This window comes from Artibeus jamaicensis, unplaced genomic scaffold (genome assembly GCF_021234435.1).
Source record: "Artibeus jamaicensis isolate MK-2021 breed Jamaican fruit bat unplaced genomic scaffold, CSHL_Jam_final contig_601, whole genome shotgun sequence".
In the NCBI taxonomy this organism is placed as follows: Eukaryota; Metazoa; Chordata; class Mammalia; order Chiroptera; family Phyllostomidae; genus Artibeus; species Artibeus jamaicensis.
In genome coordinates, this window is record NW_026521902.1 from 3,047,616 (window position 1) to 3,066,699 (window position 19,084).

General features: G+C 46.7%; 1 protein-coding gene across 5 annotated transcripts; it reads right to left on the minus strand.

Annotated features, from left to right (window-relative positions):
* Nucleotides 1-7,297: 7,297 nt before the first annotated feature.
* BRD2 (bromodomain containing 2) lies at nucleotides 7,298-18,831 on the minus strand. 5 transcript variants are annotated; one of them, XM_037150397.2, is made up of 13 exons: nucleotides 18,721-18,831; nucleotides 14,926-16,232; nucleotides 12,994-13,297; nucleotides 12,254-12,391; nucleotides 11,627-11,765; nucleotides 11,333-11,547; nucleotides 10,864-11,238; nucleotides 10,243-10,371; nucleotides 9,792-10,031; nucleotides 9,383-9,648; nucleotides 8,513-8,817; nucleotides 8,200-8,322; nucleotides 7,298-8,058 (listed from the first exon to the last, which is right to left on the minus strand). In XM_037150397.2, the coding sequence occupies exons 2-13, from the start codon at nucleotides 14,952-14,954 to the stop codon at nucleotides 7,922-7,924; spliced, it is 2,400 nt and encodes a 799-aa protein (XP_037006292.2). In that variant the 5' UTR covers nucleotides 14,955-16,232; nucleotides 18,721-18,831; the 3' UTR covers nucleotides 7,298-7,921. The 5 variants fall into 5 exon arrangements, with proteins under 5 accessions (XP_037006292.2, XP_037006295.2, XP_037006293.2 ...); XM_037150400.2 differs by lacking the exon at nucleotides 18,721-18,831 and adding an exon at nucleotides 18,413-18,510; XM_037150398.2 differs by lacking the exon at nucleotides 18,721-18,831 and adding an exon at nucleotides 16,894-16,972.
* Between the last annotated feature and the right edge of the window lie 253 nt (nucleotides 18,832-19,084).

Consider the following 19,084-nt stretch of genomic DNA (forward strand, 5'->3'; position numbering starts at 1 on the left):
TTGCAAAGGACTTTAAACCTTAAGGGTAATAAGCAACATGATCAGATAGACTTATTTTCTAAAGAATCTCTCTGGCAGTGTGGGGGATAGATTAATCAGGTGGAAATGAGACTGTGGATAGACTAGGTAGAAGAAAGTCATGACAGTGCAGCCTGATGGGGGCGCTGACAGGAAAGAAGTGACAGAGGAAGGCTGAACAGGAGTAATGGATGAACAGGGAGGGACTATACAGCAAGGGGCAGGAATTCGGGCAGATCACTAGGCTCTGGTTCAAATTACTGGAAGAATAATGACACATTAATAATCCTGGCTCTGCTACCACTTATGTATGATGGAATTCTTACTGAATATCTCTGAGCCTCAAATTCCTCATCTGTAAAGGGTAATGACTACCTCATGGTGTTACTGTAAGGACTTAAAACTGTGATGGTTCTCATAGGTGTCTGGCACATTAGGGAGTTCTGTGTGAGTGCTTCTTACATAAAGAGAGAAGTCACAGAGGGAGTCTGTGACACATTGCCATCAGGCACCTAACAAACAGACTTGGAACTTTGGAGCAAGGTCTGAACAGAGACAGATGTTATGGATCAGAGTTGCCTCCAGAGGAATGGGTAGAATTGCTTAAAGACATTGTGCAAATAAGGAGAAGAGGACCAAAGAAGGTAACACAGGGAAAGCAACATCCGGTGGAAGGCCGAGGCTGACTTTTGAGGAGTTGACCAGGAGGGGCTGTCTGAAAAGTAGGAGGGTGAAGTGGCCTCACAGGACCAGGGGAAGCATAGGAGGTGCTGCAGGGGTCACAGGAGATGAGGCCTCTGCACTGTAACAGTAAAGCTCATGTTTCAAAAGTTGAAGTGCAGGCAAGTAAGGAGAGAACCTAGAGATGGGAGGGTGGGCACAAAAATATCTACAGATTCAGGAAGTCATGAATAACACGCTCACCAGGTGACTCCAAAGAAAGACCCCTTGTGGCAGTCCTATACACAAGTGTCTCAAAGCCAGCCTTTTCTGCTAGCCTTGTTGGAGTTTCACTCACACCTGCCAGCCAGCCAGATGGCACTCATTTAGTCAACAAATGATCAGATTTCCACTACTGCAAAGCTCTGGGCCTCTCTGTGTCTCCTTATCTAAGACACTGCCGCCCCATCCCAAACCACTTCCCTTACTTGCTGGGTCCAAGGGCAGCAACTGCTTTCTAAATTATCACTCCATCCATTCCTGATACCCTACAAACCTATAATTCTTTCTGCTGCAATTTCTTCAAAGCATGTGTTTCCTAGCTGCCCACCAGCTCACAGTATTGGGATTCTAACATAGTAGCTCCTGGAGACAGATTGCTGAGTTCAGTTCTCCCTCGACCCCAGTACTAACTGGCTATTGCGACTTTGGACAACTAACTTCTTTAACCTCTCTCTGGGTCTCATTGCCTCATTTGTTAAATGGAGATAAGTAAGACTAACCTCACAGAGCTATGAGGATAAAATGAGTTTACAACTTCTTTCTTTCTTTCTTCCTTTCTTCCTCCCTTCCTTCCTTCCTTCCTTCCTTCCTTCCTTCCTTCCTTCCTTCCTTCCTTCCTTCCTTCCTTCCTTCCTTCCTTTCTTTCTTTCTTTCTTTCTTTCTTTCTTTCTTTCTTTCTTTCTTTCTTTCTTTCTCTCTTTTAGTACAGTGCTTGGAATAGTAAATACTCAATAAATGTGAGCTATTGTTAATGTCTTTGGGATAAAAATTCAAGTCCTTATCATGGCTCATCCAACTTTCTGGCCTTTTCTGAAAGCACCCTTTCATTCTTGCAGCTTCAGCAGCACCTGCATACAGGCAGTTTACCTTCACAGATCTCAGATTAGAATTTTAAAATAAACAAACAAATAAGCATGCAGTTGCTTAATGTTGCCTGTTTCCTCACTCCCAGCATACAAATTATGGGGCATCAAGCTGTCCATTTGGGACTGGAGAGTAGCTAGTGGGAATCTGGAAAAGAGCTTGAACCAAGGTGATCCAGGAAAGGGGAAAGACAGACAGATGTGAAATCATAACATCAGATCATTTCCCTTCTACCATTCCCACATCTCCATCTCAGCACCCAGGGAGACCTCCCTCAAGTTTATTTTGGGCAGGCCCAAAAGAATCTCAGGTCCTTGTCCTGGGAATCAATCATGCTGGTCCCTCAGGGAAGCAGGGCTTTCCAGTAAGGATAGTCCTGAGCAGATCTAAGAGCAAAATTTGCAGGGCTGGGACTGGGGTCCACACAGTGGGGTTTAAGAAGGTTGAATAATCTGGAAAGACAAAGTTATGCCTTTATCTTGAAAGTCAATACAACCACTGGCACCATAATTGGACTCTATTGATAGAACAAGCTTCTATCTTCATCCCTACAGCTTGATGTAGCAGAGCCTGTAGAAAAATAAAAAGCAGACTTCCAGCCAAGATGAAGGTATAGGTAGATACACTTTGCCTCCTTGCACAAGCAAAAGGAGAGCAAGAACAAATTTTAAAACAAAAACCAAACAGAACTGCCAGAAAAATCAAACTATGTGGAAGTCCAGCAACCAAGGAGTTAGAGAAAAAATATCATCCAGAGTGGTAGGAGAGGTGGTGACAGGCAGTTGGGGCAGAGACAATGAGTGGCAAGGAGGTGGCTGGAGGTCCCACATTTGCGTGTGGATAAATGATGAGGAATAATTGGGACCAATGTGGGAAAATAAAGCCTCAAAACCTCTAGCTATAAAAATCTGTGGGGTTTGCAAAGGTGGGATAAACTCCCAGCCTCACAGGAGAGTTTGTTGGAGAGACCCACAGAGTCATAGAATGTACACAAACCCACCCACCTGGGAATCAGCACTGAAAATGTCTAATTTTCTTGTGGGTAGCAGAGGAAGGGACTGAATGCAGATGGAGAGCTGATCAAGCAGCATTGTTCCCTCTCTGATTGCTCCTCCACATAGAGTGCCCCAATGCAGTGATGTGGGTTGCCCTGTTCTGGTGAATACCTGGCTCTACTCCTTACAATGAAACAAGTGTGCCCAGACAAAGAAATATATCCCAAATGAAAGAATAGATCAAAACTCAAGAAAAAATAAAACTAAGTGGTAGATAGCCAACCTATCAGATGCAGAGTTCAAAACATTGGTCATCAGGATGCTCACAGTAATGGTTGAGTATGGTCACAAAATAGAGAAAAAAGTGAAGGCTATCCAAGGTGAAATAAAGAAAAATATAGAGGGAACCAACAATGATGGGAAGGAAACTGAGACTCATATCAACAGTTTGGAGAAGGAAGAAGTAAATGTTCAACTAGAAGACAATGAAGAAATAAGAATTCAAAAAAATGAGAGGCTTAGAAACCTCCAAGACAACTTTGAATAATCCAACACCCAAATCATAGGGGTGCCAGAAAAAGAAGAGGAAGAGCAAGATATTGAAAACTTCTTGGAACAAGTAATGAAGAACTTCCTCAATTTGTCAAAGGAAATAGACTTCCAGGAAGTCCAGGGAGTTCAGAGAGTCCCAAAGAAGTTGGACCCAAGGAAGTACACACCAAGGCACATCATAATTACATCACCCAATATCAAAGATAAGGAGAGAATCTTAAAAGTACAAGAAAAAAGGAGACAGTTACCTACAAAGGAGTTCCCATAAGACTGTCAGCTGATTTCTCAAAAGAAACCTTACAGACAAGAAGGGGCTAGAAAGAAATATTCAAAGTCATAAAAGGCAAAGACCTACATCCAAGATTTCTCTATCCAGCAAAGCTTTCATTTAGAATGGAAGGGCAGATGAAGTGCTTCCCAGATAAGGTCAAGTTAAAAGAGTTCATCATCACGAAGCCATTATTATATGAAATGTTAAAGGTACTTATGTAAGAAAAAGAAGATAAAAAATATGAACAGGAAAATGATAACAAATTCACAACTACCAACAACTAAATCTGAAAACAAAAACTAAGCAAACAGGTAGAACAGGAACAGAATCACAGAAATGGAGATCACATGGAGGGTTATCAGCAGGGGAGGTAGAGGGGAAGAAAAGGGGAAAGGGTACAGGGAATAAGTGACATAAGTGGTAGTTAGAAAATAGGCAGGGGGAGGTTAAGGATAGTATAGAAAATGTAGAGGCCAAAGAAGTTATATACAGGACCCATGGACATGAACCAAAGAGGGGGAGAATGTGAGTGGGAGGGGGCGGTGCAAAACGGAGGGCAATAAAGGGGGGGAATAATGGAATAATTGTAACAAAATAATAAAATATATTTAAAAACAAAATAAAAAAGAAGCATGTAGGTACAAAATAGTCAGGGAGTGCTTTAGAGTAGTAGAGGAAATGGAGAAGCCAAAGACTTGTATGTACAACCTATGGAAATGAGCTAAGGGGAGCCAAATGCTGGTGGGAGGTGGGGTGCAGGGCAGAGTGGGGATAAAGGGGAGAAAAAAGGATATAATTGTAATAGTACAATCAATAAAATATACTTTAAGTAAAAGAAAAAGCAATCAAGGGGATTCAATAAAAGATTTGACTGAATAAATACTCCCTATGGAAACATTCAAGACAAGCAACTGGCACGAGGAAGAAAAAAAAAAAAAAGCAGAGGCATTGGAACACGATTTCAAGAGCTTGGAAGAGCATAGAGGGAAATACCCACAGTGTTAGCTGTGTTGGCGATCAGTTACTGTGAAAGGCAGTTGTCCCAACCAAGACAGCACTCAGTTTGACTCCTGAAACTATTACAGTGTTGGAAGGGGATGGGACAGGGTAGAGCTGGGGTTTGGACTAAAGGGGAAAGTTAAATCAAAGGATGGACTGGCTCAAACAAATCTTTAGGGAACAGGGCAGGAACTTTCCCAAAAGGTTCATGGCCAGGAAATCCACTTACTATGTAAGCTGCCTAGTAACAGGGCAGGGTAGGAGGTTTACTGCATGTCCACGGTTACTCTCCCAGTCTCAGTCGGTTCTGCAGTCAAGCGGATGAGGCAGGCCTCCTTCTCTTACAGCATTTAGGGTTATTTTCAAGTTGGTTATAGGAAATTCAGGTACAATGTCACAAACACACCTTTATTTTTCCTGATTTAATCTTTATTGAATTTTTTCCATTACTGTTTAACCCTCTTATACCCCCTTCCCTCAGCAACAACCACTCTTTCCATATCCGAATCCTTTTTTTGTTCAATCCCTCCGCCCCCTCCCCCCTCCCCCACCCCCCAGTCCTCAACCTCCTCTCCTAGTCTGTCCCCTTTTCCGTTATTAGATTCCACGAGTGAAATAGTATTCGCCTTTCTCTGACTGGCTTATTTCACTTAGCATAATGTTCTCCAGGTTATCCATGCTGTTGAAGAGGGTGAAATTTTATTTTATTAACAGCCAACTAGTATCCATTGTGTAAATGTCCCATAGTTGTTTTACCCACTCGTCTACTGATGGATATTTGGGTTACTTCTGTATCTTGGCAATTGTTAACAATGGTGCAATGAACATAGGGATGTTTATGTTCTTTTGAATTAGTGTTTTGGGCTCCTTCAGATATATTCCCAGTAGTGGGACAGCTGAATTGAAAGGCAGATCTATTTTTAATTTTTTGAACTATCTCCATTACTGCTTTCCACAGTGGCTGCACCAATCTGCATTCCCACCAACAGTGCAAAATGGTTCCTGACTGCACATCCTTGCCAGCACTTGAGAAACCTGCCTTTTGATAGCTGAAATTTTTCACTTTCCTGAACTAAAATTAAAAACCCTTGGCTGGGTAGTTAGGTTAGTTAGTGTTGTCCTTATACACCAAGGTTAGGTTCAAACTCTGATCAGGGCACATACAATAAGCAACCATAAATGAGTAGAAGAAATCAAATTCAAGTAAAACTTGTTTTTCTTTCTCCTAAGATTAAAAAGAAACAACACTAAAACAAAACCAAAAATGGCTAACTAGCCTCCTCCTCAAACTGATCCAACTTAAACTTGATGCCTGGCAACCCTATGAACAATGTCCACACTGTCCTCTACAGCCCTGATCAGCTCCTATATACTCAGGCCTATGGCCTCCTTCATGGGAGTCAATCCATCTCATACTTGATCTTTTCCTGCTGCCTTTTATTCTTCCCCAAGAACCCAGCTTGTCGTAATGTGCCTGTAGTCCCAGACACACATCTTAATGAAACTTTAACCTCAACTTCCTAAGACTTTCTTATCCCACTATCAAAACACAACTCTATGTAGTACCTCTAGTTTTCAAAATCTTTGCTATTACTTGAGGACCAGACCTCTAAAGGGAGTCAGGGTTACTCAGTTCTATATTTGAATTGGCCAAAATGCCCAAGCATCTCTTCCCCTTTAAAATTAAGTGGACTTTGCAAAACCCAGGGTTGATGAGTCTTCTCAATCCTGGCTCCATTATCACCATTTCCTGAGCTTTTGAAAATTGTTGCCTAGGCCCCAATTTGCTGAGAACTCATATTACCACTGAATCAGAAATAACTTTTTAGTTCTCCAGAACTCTAATGAGGGTTGAAGAATCACTGCTACTTTCAAAGTCTTCACTACCATCTCCACCAGACTCCACCCTGTATCTTGTTTCTTTCATAATACACCATTTACTTTACATTCCAAATTCACAGCCATAATTCAGAATTCAGATTTCCTACTATGGTCCATTATATACTAAGCTGAACATCTTTACCTTGTCTGTAGAACCCAATTCCAACAACCACATCCCAGCTCCCTGAACTATACGGCCCCTCTCCCCTTGGAGGAAGGCAAGGGTTTAGACTTATGATGGAGTGTTTTTGATTTGAACTCGATGAGAATTACTGTTAATGCTCTGAATGGCATACTAATAAAACTATACAGGGCATTGTCAGTCCACAATTGGAAACCAAAGCAGCCAATTATGAAAGCTGGTACAACTGCCTTCCCAAGGCAGATGCCCAATGTCTCAGGGACCTGCTATTTGGCTACCTCCCATCTTCACCTTCTGTATATTCAGGAGTCAATCCACACACCCATTCGGCACGGTGGAAAAATCTCAGAGCCTCCCCCATGTCTTGAGCTCAAAGGTGGTAATTAAGAGGTACTTGTGCCAAGTTTGCTTTTCTTCATCTAAACCACAGCAAATCGTGAACCTAAGTTATTTTGGAGGACTCACTTTACAAGGAGCAGATGTATTTACTTTTTCAACAGCCTATGGGTTTGTATTAAAAATTAAGACAATCCAACTACAGGATGGCTCTTTCTCACCTCAAAAATTTCAAACAGTTCCACCAAGGTTTTCTTTCGAAGCACCACAAAAACAAATGTTAAGGTAACTCAAAACTTGAATAATACTTTCTTTATTTACAAGTTAGAATCAACAGACAATCCAGGGGACCAAATGGGGAGATGACAGAAACCCCCAGAAGCCCCAAATTGAGAAAAAGAAAAAACAGAGTAGAAAAATGTCAACGTAAAAAATGAGCTCCACCTTCTTCTTCCCTCTCCACAGAGGCCGAGAATGATCAAATCTCCACAACCCTCAGCCTTACCTAGCTTAAAATAAATTATTATCAACCAACCTCAAAACTGGGCCTTTACAAATGAACAGGGCAGCGATGGCCTCAGGTTAACCCCCTATCAGGGTCTGCCCACTAATACCATCCACTTGCCTTGTCCCAGACATTTTGAATGAGGTTTTATGCCCAAGAGGTCACTCTCTATGGGGCTGGGAACTCAATCTTTTGTTTTGCCCATTGCGTCCCTCCTTCAATAAATGTCCCTACATCCCTCCCCCCTGCAGAGCCAGCTCTCCTACAGTGGGGGGGAGGGGTGAGATGAGGAAACCTCCTACAGTGGGGAGAGGGGGGTGAGATGAGGAAGTGGCACAGCAAAGGGAGAAGGGGTGGGGCAGGGTGGTCTAAGGGTCCGGTCCTGCGGAGCCTCCTGCCCCATCTGGCCTGGCCGCTTAGCCTGAGTCTGAATCACTGGTGTCTGAAGAGGAGGAAGATGAAGAGGAGGAGCTGGAGTCTGAGCTGGAGCTGGAAGCGCTGAGTCGTGACACTGCAACTTGTTGAGCAGACAAGGACTCTGTTTTTTCACTAGCTGCAGAACAGAGTTAAAGGTTAAAGGTTAAAGGTATAAAGGTTATTAAAGGTTAAAGTAGGATCAGACTCTTCTGATCTCTACTTAACACAAGGCAGTCAGCAAATGCAGTGAACTCGCAGTGGTTTACAGGATACTCACCTTTCTTGGGGGGCTTTTTGGTGGAATTGAGCTGCCCGCTAACATCCTGTAACCGCTTTTCTAGTTCACGTTTCTTCTCCAAAGCGAGCTCCTCCTTTGTCTTTCCCACAGGTTTTTTAATGGCTAAAAAAAGAATTTTAACAGGACTAAGATTGCTATAAATGTCATAGTTTTATTGCATCCTGGTGTTGCCAAGTTCCTTTCTTGAACTTGAACGCCACACTGGAAACATGAGCATTGCATACCCTACTATCCCCTTTTCTAAATTGTCCTCAGAATCTCACAGAGATTGGTGGACCTCATTTATACTCACTGTAGGGCTTCCGAGGTTTCTTTCGAAGACAGGAAAGGACGTAGCGCTCAAGCTCTCTAAGTGTGGATGGTTTCAGAGTTTCAAAATCAATCTCAATCTCTTCTGGGTTTGAGTCACGTAAAGAGGGCTCTCTGGCTTGGATTATGTGCACAACTCGACCTAGCTTCTCCCCAGGTAATTTGTTGATGTCCAGGCTCAATTGCCGCTTCTCATCATAACTCATGGGCCTACTTTCTTCCTCCTCCTCTGAATCATAGCCTGTAGGCAGGGTAGGTGGGGCCATCTTTGTGGTCTTTTTGGGCAATCTATGGACAAAAAAACCTCTCAATTAAAGAAGCATCCTTAAACTCTCCCAACATGTTCCCACTGTTCAATAATTTGGATTTCCTGCTGGGCGTGCAGTTTGTTTTCCATTAAAACAAATTAGTGAGCCAGAGCCAGGATACTACATAGGGGATGCCAACCATTTAACATTTATTTTGGGCTTTGAGAACTGGATACAGGCACGAGTACATCTTTTTATTCTCTAAAGCACTGTTAACCCACCCCACCATGGAAAACAGGAAAAAACAAGTATGTACTCTTTGGTTTATAAAAGGGAGTGATCCAACTATGGTCCTTGGGCCAAAATCTGACCTGCCACTTGTTTTTGTAAATGCAGTTTCATTGGAATGTGTATTCATGCTCATATCTTTATGGCCCAGGGCTACTTTTTGCACTGTACTGTCAAAGTTGAGTAGCTTAGAGACCCTTGTGGTCTTCAAGACTCAGTGTCTGTCACCTGGCCACTTAAAACATTTGCTGACTCTTGGGCTTAAGAGAAAGCATTGAGCAAGGAATGAGAAAAACCATCCTCCCATTACAACTCACTTGGTGCCACTCCCTCCAGAAGGTCCAAAGCCAGGGGGGCCTAACGTGGCACCACTGCTACCTCCACTGCCACTTGCTTTCTTGGACTTCTTGGGCTGAGGGAGGCGGGGTGCCCTAGGGACCTTGTCATCTTCATCTACTCCAGCTCGGCCTCGATGCTTCTCAGCCTTCCGTTTTTTCTTTTTCTCTTTTTTTTCTCTCTTCCGCTTGGGCTTGGATATTGGGCCTTGGGACAGGGCAGCCAGCTGCTCATGTACAGCCCGAAGCTAGGGAGAAAAAAGAATCAAGATGTAAAATGGGAAAAACACATAAAACAGAACAATTTAAAATGACTGAGAAAAAAGGGGGGAGGGGCGGACAGGCAAGGACAGGGCATGAATGTCTTAGTAAACTAAATTGTGACAAATACCTGTTCCTGTAGTTCAGCCAAACGATGAGCCCTCTCTTCCTCAGAGTCAGAACTTTCACTCTCCTCTTCTTCATCTTCTTCATCTTCCTCTTCTTCTGAAGAGCTCTCACTGCTACTTTCCTCACTAGAGGACTCTGAAGATGATTTGGCTAAGCCAGCAGGCAAGGCAGTAGAGACTGGTAGCGGCCCTGGTTCCAGTGGTTCATCTGGCATCTTGGCATAACGGAACTCAAATACATCCTAGAAAGAGAGGAAGACACAAAACCATGCTGGGGGCGGGGGACGCACGCAGGGCAGTGTAGTGCGCCCTGCTTATACCCAGCCACCTGGTAATATGGCTCCATTTTATAACTATAAAAATCAAGAGAGCCTCGTGTTAAGATAATGCAGTGCAGGTGACAAAAATCTCCCCAGGTATATTTATTTTCCAAACTCCAACCATGATATTCACCTGTAGCTTTCGTGCCATGGCCACAACATCGTGGTCTGGGGGATTGTATTTGTAGCAGTTGGAGAACATAAGCCGCACATCAGCAGCAAACTCCTGGGCATCCCGATAATCACGATTCTCCATCTTCCGCTGCAGAAGGAGGCAGCATCAGAAGCTATGTAGGTATGGAGACTCACCATTCCCTGCCAACCCCAGACAGAGCAAGTGCAGCCCTCTCAAAAGCACAGTGGGGATGACTTTAAGGATCTGTGCCCCGAGGTTCAAGTTTGAAGTCAAAGGAATTTGGGTGGGTTGAAGAAAAATCTATGTCTAGAAAAAAAAAATCATTTCTAAGTAATGGGAGGGTCAGCAGCTTCTGTCCTTCACCTCTTAACTCCCTTAACTGAACATTCCCGAACCATATGTAAGCAATGTTGCTTTGAATACAAAACCCACCATATAGTTTCAAACTCCAGAAATTAGCTGTTAACAAGTAGTTGCCCAATTGCCACATTACTATTTTGTAAAAAGTAGAACCAAAGATTGCTTTGTGCCCCTAAGGAGAAGTGACTGATAATTTTTTATTGACCCCTAGGTTCCAAAAACTGCCTGAGCATCCCACACACCCCATGCAGTGGATACCTTGACAGTGCTGAGGTCCATGGGGTGCTTAATGATGTCATGGTAATCATGCAGGCCCAGAGCAGAAGCATCCACTGGTTTATAGAATGGCCAGGCATAGGCAGCATGCTTCTTAGAGAGTAACTCCTTCAAAATGCCATTGCAATGTTTCAATTGTTCAGATAACTTTCCTTTCTTGGAGCTCTGGTGTTGTTGCTGAGAGTCAGGCAAGTCTTTGCGTGGGGGCTTAATGGGGCGACCACTTTCTCTACGCATAGGGGGAAGCCGTGCTGCCTTAGGCTCAAGGCCCCCAGGGGGGCTTGCTGGGGAACCAGGAGCAAGGATGGCTGTAGGTGTAGGGGTGGTAGTATCTGCTTTCCGTTTTACCCCCTTTTTCTGCAAAAGACAAGACAGAAAAACCTTTTACCTCAGGTCTACTTCATTCAAGCTTGTCCTCCCCATTGTCCTAAAGAAATCCATGGATCTATACCTTGGCAAGGGGCTGGGCTGGGGGAGCTGCAGAGACAGCAAGGAGCGGGGGTCCAGCAGAATGTAAGGACTTCAGAAGGGGAGAAGAGATGACCGATGGGTGGGGAATGTTGAGGACAGTGGTAGGTATCTCAGGAGGTGGAGTATACAAGGCTGTGTGAGATACAGAAGAGACAGCAGGCACCTGATGGGCACTGGTGATACTGCCTTGGAGTGCTAAAAGAGAAAAAAAGGTTAGTCTGATCATCTTTTCATGTCTTTTGGTCTGTATTAACAAAACTCCCAGTCTTCCTACCTGCCAATTTGGCCCCCTTCTTGTGGCTGTTCTTAGGGATGGTCACCACAAGTTCTTGTTCTTCTTGTGGCATTGATGCCACTTTTTGTAGGAAGATCTTTTCCAGAGTTTGTGCCATGAGGACAATATCGTCAGTGGGCTACAGAGAACAAAAAGATTCAAACACCAGCAAAGGATAAACAATTGTTCTCAAAAAATTCCTAGTGGGCATCATCACCACTCCCTTAGGTGTTTGGCATTGAGTACTAAAAATTACCTTCACTGGGACACTAATTCCCACTTCTTCTCCCAATTTTATCCCTCAAAATACAATGAAGAAAAAACTCAGAACTAAGGGAGAGAGACCTGACAAGGAAAATAGATCCTGCTCTATTCAGACCTCTGGAAATTTCTGACAAACAGGGCCACGATCCTCAAGTATGAAAAGTATTCTACTTAAAATATCTTTAACTCTGGATTTCTGAAGCCATATCATTGAGTATAGTGGTACCCTTTGGAATTCATATTTTGTAGATCCTAAGTACTGAGAACATCTCCTATAGCCAGACTTGGACTTTGTGTAGCCAAAACATCTTGCAATAAAAGCAGTCTCTCCCCATCTAATGAACACACAGAGGAAAAACTCACTTTGTTGTAAATGTAACAGTTGGTAAACATGGTATTAAAATCCTGCATGCACTCTGAAGCAGCCCAATAGTAGTTATTTTCAAGTCTCCTCTTAATAGTACCCATGTCCATAGGCTGCTTTATAATTTTGTGATAATCCTAAAAACAAACAAAGCTAAGTCAGAGCCATCAAAAAATGCATGCCTGTTTTCCTAGATAACTACTGACCCCAACACGCACGCACACACATACCCTGTATTAAAGGGATATGTAAGCCCCCTAAACTGCGGCCCCAATTAATCTACAGGACAGAAAAAATGGAACAGGATTCTTATCACCCAGCAGGAGGCCCCTACTGTCTTTCTCTAACCACCCAACTCCCACCCCACTCTGGAAGGTTTCCCATCCTGTGACATTACCTCTGGGGCTGGCTATCCATAGGCTGCATGAGGGAGAGAAAGAAGCTAAGAATTTTGGCCACCGTGGTCCTCTCCCAACCTGGGGTGGGAATCTGTAAAATGGAGCCAGGGCACAAAAGTTAAGGAAGGACATATGGAGGACACAATGAGAGATGCCAAGATAGCAAAAGGATGGATCAATCATAAAGGACCAAGAATCCAGAAATCTGGTGGCTATCTGCCCTATGGAGTAGGAAGATGGGAAATCCCTAGGGGCCGCAGCACCTATGCTAAACAGCCTATCCCCACTCACACACATTCTTGTTTATTCCCACACCTCCCTACTCCAACTTTTCAACTCACCGGTAGACCCAGTTTGACGGCATCCACAGGCTGCCGGAAGGGCCATGCAAACTGATGTTTCCACAGAGCCTTCATCACTACCTTGTGCAGGTATTGCAGCTGGTTGGTAACCCGTCCTGGTTTTTTGGGATTTGATACCTCCGGGGGTGGTGGGTTGGCAGGGGTCAGTTGTAAGGCTGGCACTGAAGCCATCGTAGGGCTTTCGAATCCCTCATACAACAAAGAAGGCTTTCGAATCCTTTTCCCAGGCGCTGCAGCCTCTGGACCTAGCCCCAGTAACCCTGCATTCCCTTCCCCAGGGAGTCTGCAAAAATGGGAAACAAAATTAAATGTGGTAACCTTACAAAAAATAGGGAGAGCACAATTTACACTATATACCCAACAAATCCAGGCTTGGGACCTAACCATCAGATATTTTGTTATTGTTCCCACTCCCAAGTTTTAGCACATCTTCAAGTCTGACGGGCTCTGTCATCTTTTTCTCTCTTATATAAGACGGGAAAAAGCCCCCCAAATGGTTTTGTCCCCGCTCCCACATTTTCTGTTTCCTTATTTTTAGTACAAAATAGTTTAGACCTATTTAGGTCTCACCCTCTAAAATGTCTGATGGGTTCTATTATCATATCTTTTTACATAGGGGAAAACAGCCCCCAGATGGTTTCTTACAGGACATCATATACTGAGAATACTTATGAGTAAAACACTTAAGCAAAATAGGTGGAGCTTAGAAACTCAAGCCCCAAGCTTTTGGAGGACCACATTCACTAGGGGTTTGGTGACTGCCCATGGTGGTCGGACCTGAGGAAGAGGAAGCAAAATAGAATTTCATAAAGTGCTGATGAGACAGCTAGAAATCCATTCGGGCAGAAAAGATCAGCACCCTCCACAAGCTCTGCACAGTTAACTTCAAAGTAGAAAATGAATTGAAAGTGCAACACACCACAATACCAACTCAAAAATAAAAATAATTTGACAACCAGCGTTTGAGTACCGGGACTTCACAGCCTGGAATAACCCAGTTGTCAGCTCCCATAATTTTTTTGCAAATTCAGTCGCCTTCCTCCAAGGGACTCAAAAAATAGAGCTGCTCAGTCAAGGTTATCAAGTTCCCTCCGAAGAAAAAACTGACACCCCGCCCCTTGCCAAAAAACAACATTCCAACAATAATTCCCACTGTAGGGTCAACTCTGAAGATCAGAGGCCAACAGTGCTTTACATTCTCTACGGTGCTCCTCAGGACCAGGTGTTTCCCAGGTCCGAAAATTAAAATCACTACCCTGATTATCTCATTGTTTACACCTGAAGACAAATGGACCGGAGAATCCTTAGCTCCACCCTCCCGCCTTACAAGAAACTCGAGGCTATCAAAAAACGTCCTCCCCACACACACCCTGACACAAAACCATTCCAATTATTGAAAGACAAGCAAGGGTTTAATGACCTACACACCAGGAACCCACAGGCTAAAACAATAATCCCTCTATCCTACCCTGGGAATTCCCGTTGCCAGTCCCTGAAACTGTCACCATGGTGACCCGGTGAGACACTAGATGTGGCCACGAACACCCCGACAAACCGTCGCTAAACATCAGACCCCCTACCGCTGCTGGCAATCAATCTCGTCCTTCCACAATACATTCTGCCAACCTAGGTCTGACCGACTAGGTGAGGAAGAGTGGGCCACCGCGGGGAAAGTAACGGAGACACTGACTACCTTGTACTCCCTCCACACGCAGCATCTGGGACAGTACCACGATTCCCAAACCGTCGCTCAATCCCCTCCGCGAGCACTCCCCTCCGCCAGACGCCACAAGTCAACAGCCCAGTACTGAATAGCAACGGCCCGGTGGATTCTGAATTCCCTCCGAACCCGACGTCCTACACCCCGAGCCGCAGACCCGCAACGTCCCCTTCCCCTTAGCAGCGACGTACTTGCTGTGGGAAGTCACGTTTTGCAGCATCTTGACGGCGGGGAACCGGCGCTGCACTCAGCCGCGTAAAGTCCGGGTGGCCTCGGTTCCCCTTACCTCCCTGTCCAGCATAACCCGGGTAATAGGGGGGGCTGCTGCCCTGCCTTCCAGGCGACAACCCCCCCTCCCACAGTACAGGCAGGAAAGCAGTCTCCTCCGCTGCTTCACGGAGAACTCCCGGCAGCTTGGCGCGCTCCACAAGAAGCGGACAGCGAGAAAATGGCGGCGGTCCCAGCAAAGGTGGGCGAGCGAGACGGACTCTTCAAACCCTAGGAAGGACCCCGATCCCAGACACCGTCGTCAATATCGCCCGATGTTGGTCTGCAAGGATCCCCTCTTCCTGTGGGGACCATCCGGGGTGGACGAGGTCCCGTTTCGATCTCGATGGAGGCGGATGAACACGGAAAAGTGGTTTAGGGAGCCGCCGCCTCCATCTTTGAAATCCTCTTGAGGGCGGAGTAGAGGGGGTGGACAGATTCCGAGGACTGGGCGGGGCCCGAAAAAGGGGAGCTTCAGGGACTTCTATGGGGTCTGTACTGTCCCCCAGGACCAGTCATAGGCCGAGAGGAAGGCCATTTCCAAGAGGATGGACGTGGATTGTAATGGCGGTCCCGACGACTTGCGAGCTGTCTACCGGTAGGCAAAATCCTCTGACTCGTCTTAGAGCTTGCTCCACTCCAGCGCGAAATGGCGCCGCCGAGCCCCGCGCCAGTCCTTTATATATTGGCAGGGGGGAGGAGCTTCGCTGCTCATGCGCTCCACCGTGCTCCAGACTTCCTCCACCCCCTCCGTGCGTTTGCTCCCTCGCTCACACGCTTGAAGTCCGGAGGCAGCAGAGGGAACGCCCCTCCGCGGGAGCATTTTCTATTGGTCAGTTGAAGCCATTATGTCATAAACTTCATTCCCAAAGCGTCAGTCACCAGGCAGAAGAGTGCCGCATTGACCCATAGGGAAGCGGCAATCCGCCATTATCACTGAGCCAATTGGCTGCGCTGTGGTTCGGCGACTCCAAGGAAACAGGGAGGTTGGCAGGTTGCAACACCTTCTCTCCATCTTCCTTTGCAACAGAGTCTTCCCAGGCGTGCAGGCCTGGTGCCACTGACGACTGCCAAACTCGGAAAGGTCGCGCCATTCGTAGCTCCTCGCAGGTCGGACCAGCTGGACGGGTGGGGGCCGCGTGGGCGTAGCCAACCTCGGCCCGCCAGGGTGTGGCCGTAGGTTGACTGGCGAGTGGTTGTTCTCCAGGGTGAGGACGCTGAGGTGAAGAATCTGAAATGAGGAAGAAGACGCCATCTTAAAAACCACGGCCTGGCACTCGGGCAACAGCTAAGGGATCCAGAACGTTGCAGAGACAAAATCTAACGTCCCTATGTTCCACAATTAAAAGCCCCCCCCCAAAAAAAACCCCACACAACAAAACAAACAAAACCCCCCACAGGCTTTAGAGTCTCTAAAATCGTCCCTGCCCTTCTCTAGGTCAAACAACCAACTGAAAGGCAAAAGCACTCTTCTGAATCTATTTTTGAACCCCCAAAGCTTCTATTAAGAGAACCAAACCTAGAATACTTTTCAAAAACTTACACACTCCCCCAAAGCACATCTCCAACCCTACCCACTCATGCTTCCTTGTCAATACAAATACCTGCCTTCTCGACAAAACCTCGGCAGCCCTGAAATGGCAGCAGAATCCGCAAACATACCTATGAAACCCACCTCCCCAAATTTCATTCCTGAGGTGTCTGCCTCAGAGCTGAAAAAAACAAATCCTGCCAATCCGCATTAACATCCTCCCCTGTGGAGAGTTCGTACTTTTTCCCCACGTTGCCCGTCTCCCCCATCCCAAGGGCATGCCAGTACCCCCCTTAGGGTCCCTCTACTGTGGGGGCAAAGGGGCCCCCATCCCCCCACCAGGGTCCGGAGTCCTCCCCACCGAGCAGCTGGTCCATCGGTCAGCACCAGGGAGGAGGGCAAGCGGAGGAGGCGGCGGCTGCTGCTCACTAGCCCTCCCCCTCCTTCTATCCCCTTCTCCCCTCCCCCCGCCGCCCCAAGCCGTCCGCCTCCGAGGAGGGGCAGGAGCCATTTTGGGAGCTCAGTTTCGCCCCCTTCCCCCAATCTGGTTATCTGAATACGGTTAGACTACGCTTGAATAAAGAGCCAGAGCCAAGTTCAGCATCTCTAATGCCACCTCTGGGGCTTCCAGTCCCCTTGCGGGAGCGTAAATGCCCACCTCCCATTTCCCCTTTTCTGAATAGAAGGAAAAATACAGACTGTGCAAAACCAGAAAGGAAATTAAAGCAAGTCAACAGATATAAGGGTTCCCTTGCCTCGGAAGGGCTTCTAATAGACCTAGATACTTGAGCTCCAACCACGTCACCCTCCTCTGCAGGAGTTCTTGAGCCCCCCCACCCCAGCCTCATTACTGCGTCTAAAATGGCTGTCAATCTCCTCTCTTCACGACCTTCCGAATTAGGCAAACCCTGGGGTGGGGGTGGGGTGGGGAAAATGCGCCTCGGCAAAGCAAATTCACCACCTCCCCGCCCTCCGCCAGGTATCAAGCCTAGGCTGCAAAAGTATAGGCGGGCCCGCCGCTGCAGCAGGGAGGTCAATGACACAGCAACTTTGCAGAAGCCTCCCCCTTCCTCAGTGGCCCAGCCTCCCAAATCTGCCTTTCTCCACCCGGGACCATACAAGTCTGCACAAAGACCAGCCAAGAAATAAAAATTTAGGGGTCGCGAAAATAATGGTCCTTAGAGAAAGCGAAACCGCAGCCAGACATTACTCTGGCTTGTTTCCCTGAATTCTGGAAAATCACTGCTCTCCGCTCCCAACTCTCCCTTCCCCCACATGAGTCACACAGGAGGCTACGGCTACTCAGTAATTTGGAAAAGTAACTCTTTCCTCCTTTCCGTTTCCACCCTGCTGTACACAAGGAGAACTGTTAGGAATGGGGGAAGGGGAAATGGAGGCCAAACACATCACCCTGGAAAAACCCGAAACCCTGTGAGCTGTGAAATTCTCCCAGGTCCTACGCCTCACTCCTTCCAGTTACAGATGCCCTCCCTGCACCCACCTCGGGCCTGATATCTGCTCTCAAGCAGACCCCGAGTTTTCTGCCTAAGATCCCAACAGGGCAACGAAGGCTTGTGCAGAAAGGTCCATAGGCCCTGTTCACGTGAATGCACACAATTTCGATAAGTAATTTGAAGCGTAACATCCAACATGCCATATGATGACTGCGAGCTCTCTACCGCTGACACAAAGGAAGCACTGAAATGCTTTCTAGAGTCTGTAGAGAAAGGGAGTGGGCGCCTGAAAACAATCTCAGTTGGTATCCTAGGCTGCCCACTCTTAACCACTCACACTCACGAGTAGGAACTACAGTTGCCACTTCCCCTCCTCACCGCCCCCCCCCAACCACCGGCCGCCAAAATGCCAAAATGAAACCTTACCTAGCTCCGGGCTTCCATACCCACCAGCGGATGAAGGGAATTGGCAGGGGTGAAAGCACGCCGCCCCAGTCCCCTTTGCCCTCCTATTGGTATGGAGGCCTGAAGTTGGCCATTCCCCTCCCCCATCAGAGGTGTCCTCTCCCGCTTGCGCCTCTTCACGCTCCCATTCATTTCTTGTTAAATACCTGAACGACAAACCCACCCTCAGGATTTTACTGTGAACCCCAAGAATCTCCCTCCCGGACACCCCAACACTGGTTAAGCACATAAATGACTGGCAACATCCCCCACGAAAGGCCCCTTCTTACCTGGGTCCTGGAACCTTCCAAAGGGGATCCAATGTTCCCCTAGGCTTGGTGCGGGGGGGGGGGAGAACGTAATCCGGGGTGTCACCCCCCACCCCGGAAACTGAAGCAGTTGGGGGAGGGGGCGTAGCCCCCAGCCCCTCCCTTCCCAAAGGGGGGGTGGGGAAATCATTCGGGCCGAGCGGCCACGTCAGCAACACCCACATTGGCTAAATCGGATCACGTGCTAGCTGCTTCTCTCCTCCCCCTCCACGGGGTCTGCACCGTTTTCCGAAGGTCCTGGGGGTCGTACACACGGCCAAGGGAACTGCAAAGCCCTAGTCCATTTCCAGAGGCTCAGAGCTCGCTAATGCCGCTGCTTCTCTAA

What these genes read in the sequence shown, in the direction of transcription:
- BRD2 (XM_037150397.2), bottom strand. Translation starts at nt 14,954, where the DNA reads ATGCTGCAAAACGTGACTTCCCACAGCAA. An exon ending in TGGCTGAACTACAGGAACAG is followed by an intron (nt 9,649 to 9,791) that starts GTATTTGTCACA and finishes TTTTCTCCCTAG; the next exon opens with CTTCGGGCTGTACATGAGCA. An exon ending in TCTGGAGGGAGTGGCACCAA is followed by an intron (nt 8,818 to 9,382) that starts GTGAGTTGTAAT and finishes TTTTGTCCATAG; the next exon opens with ATTGCCCAAAAAGACCACAA.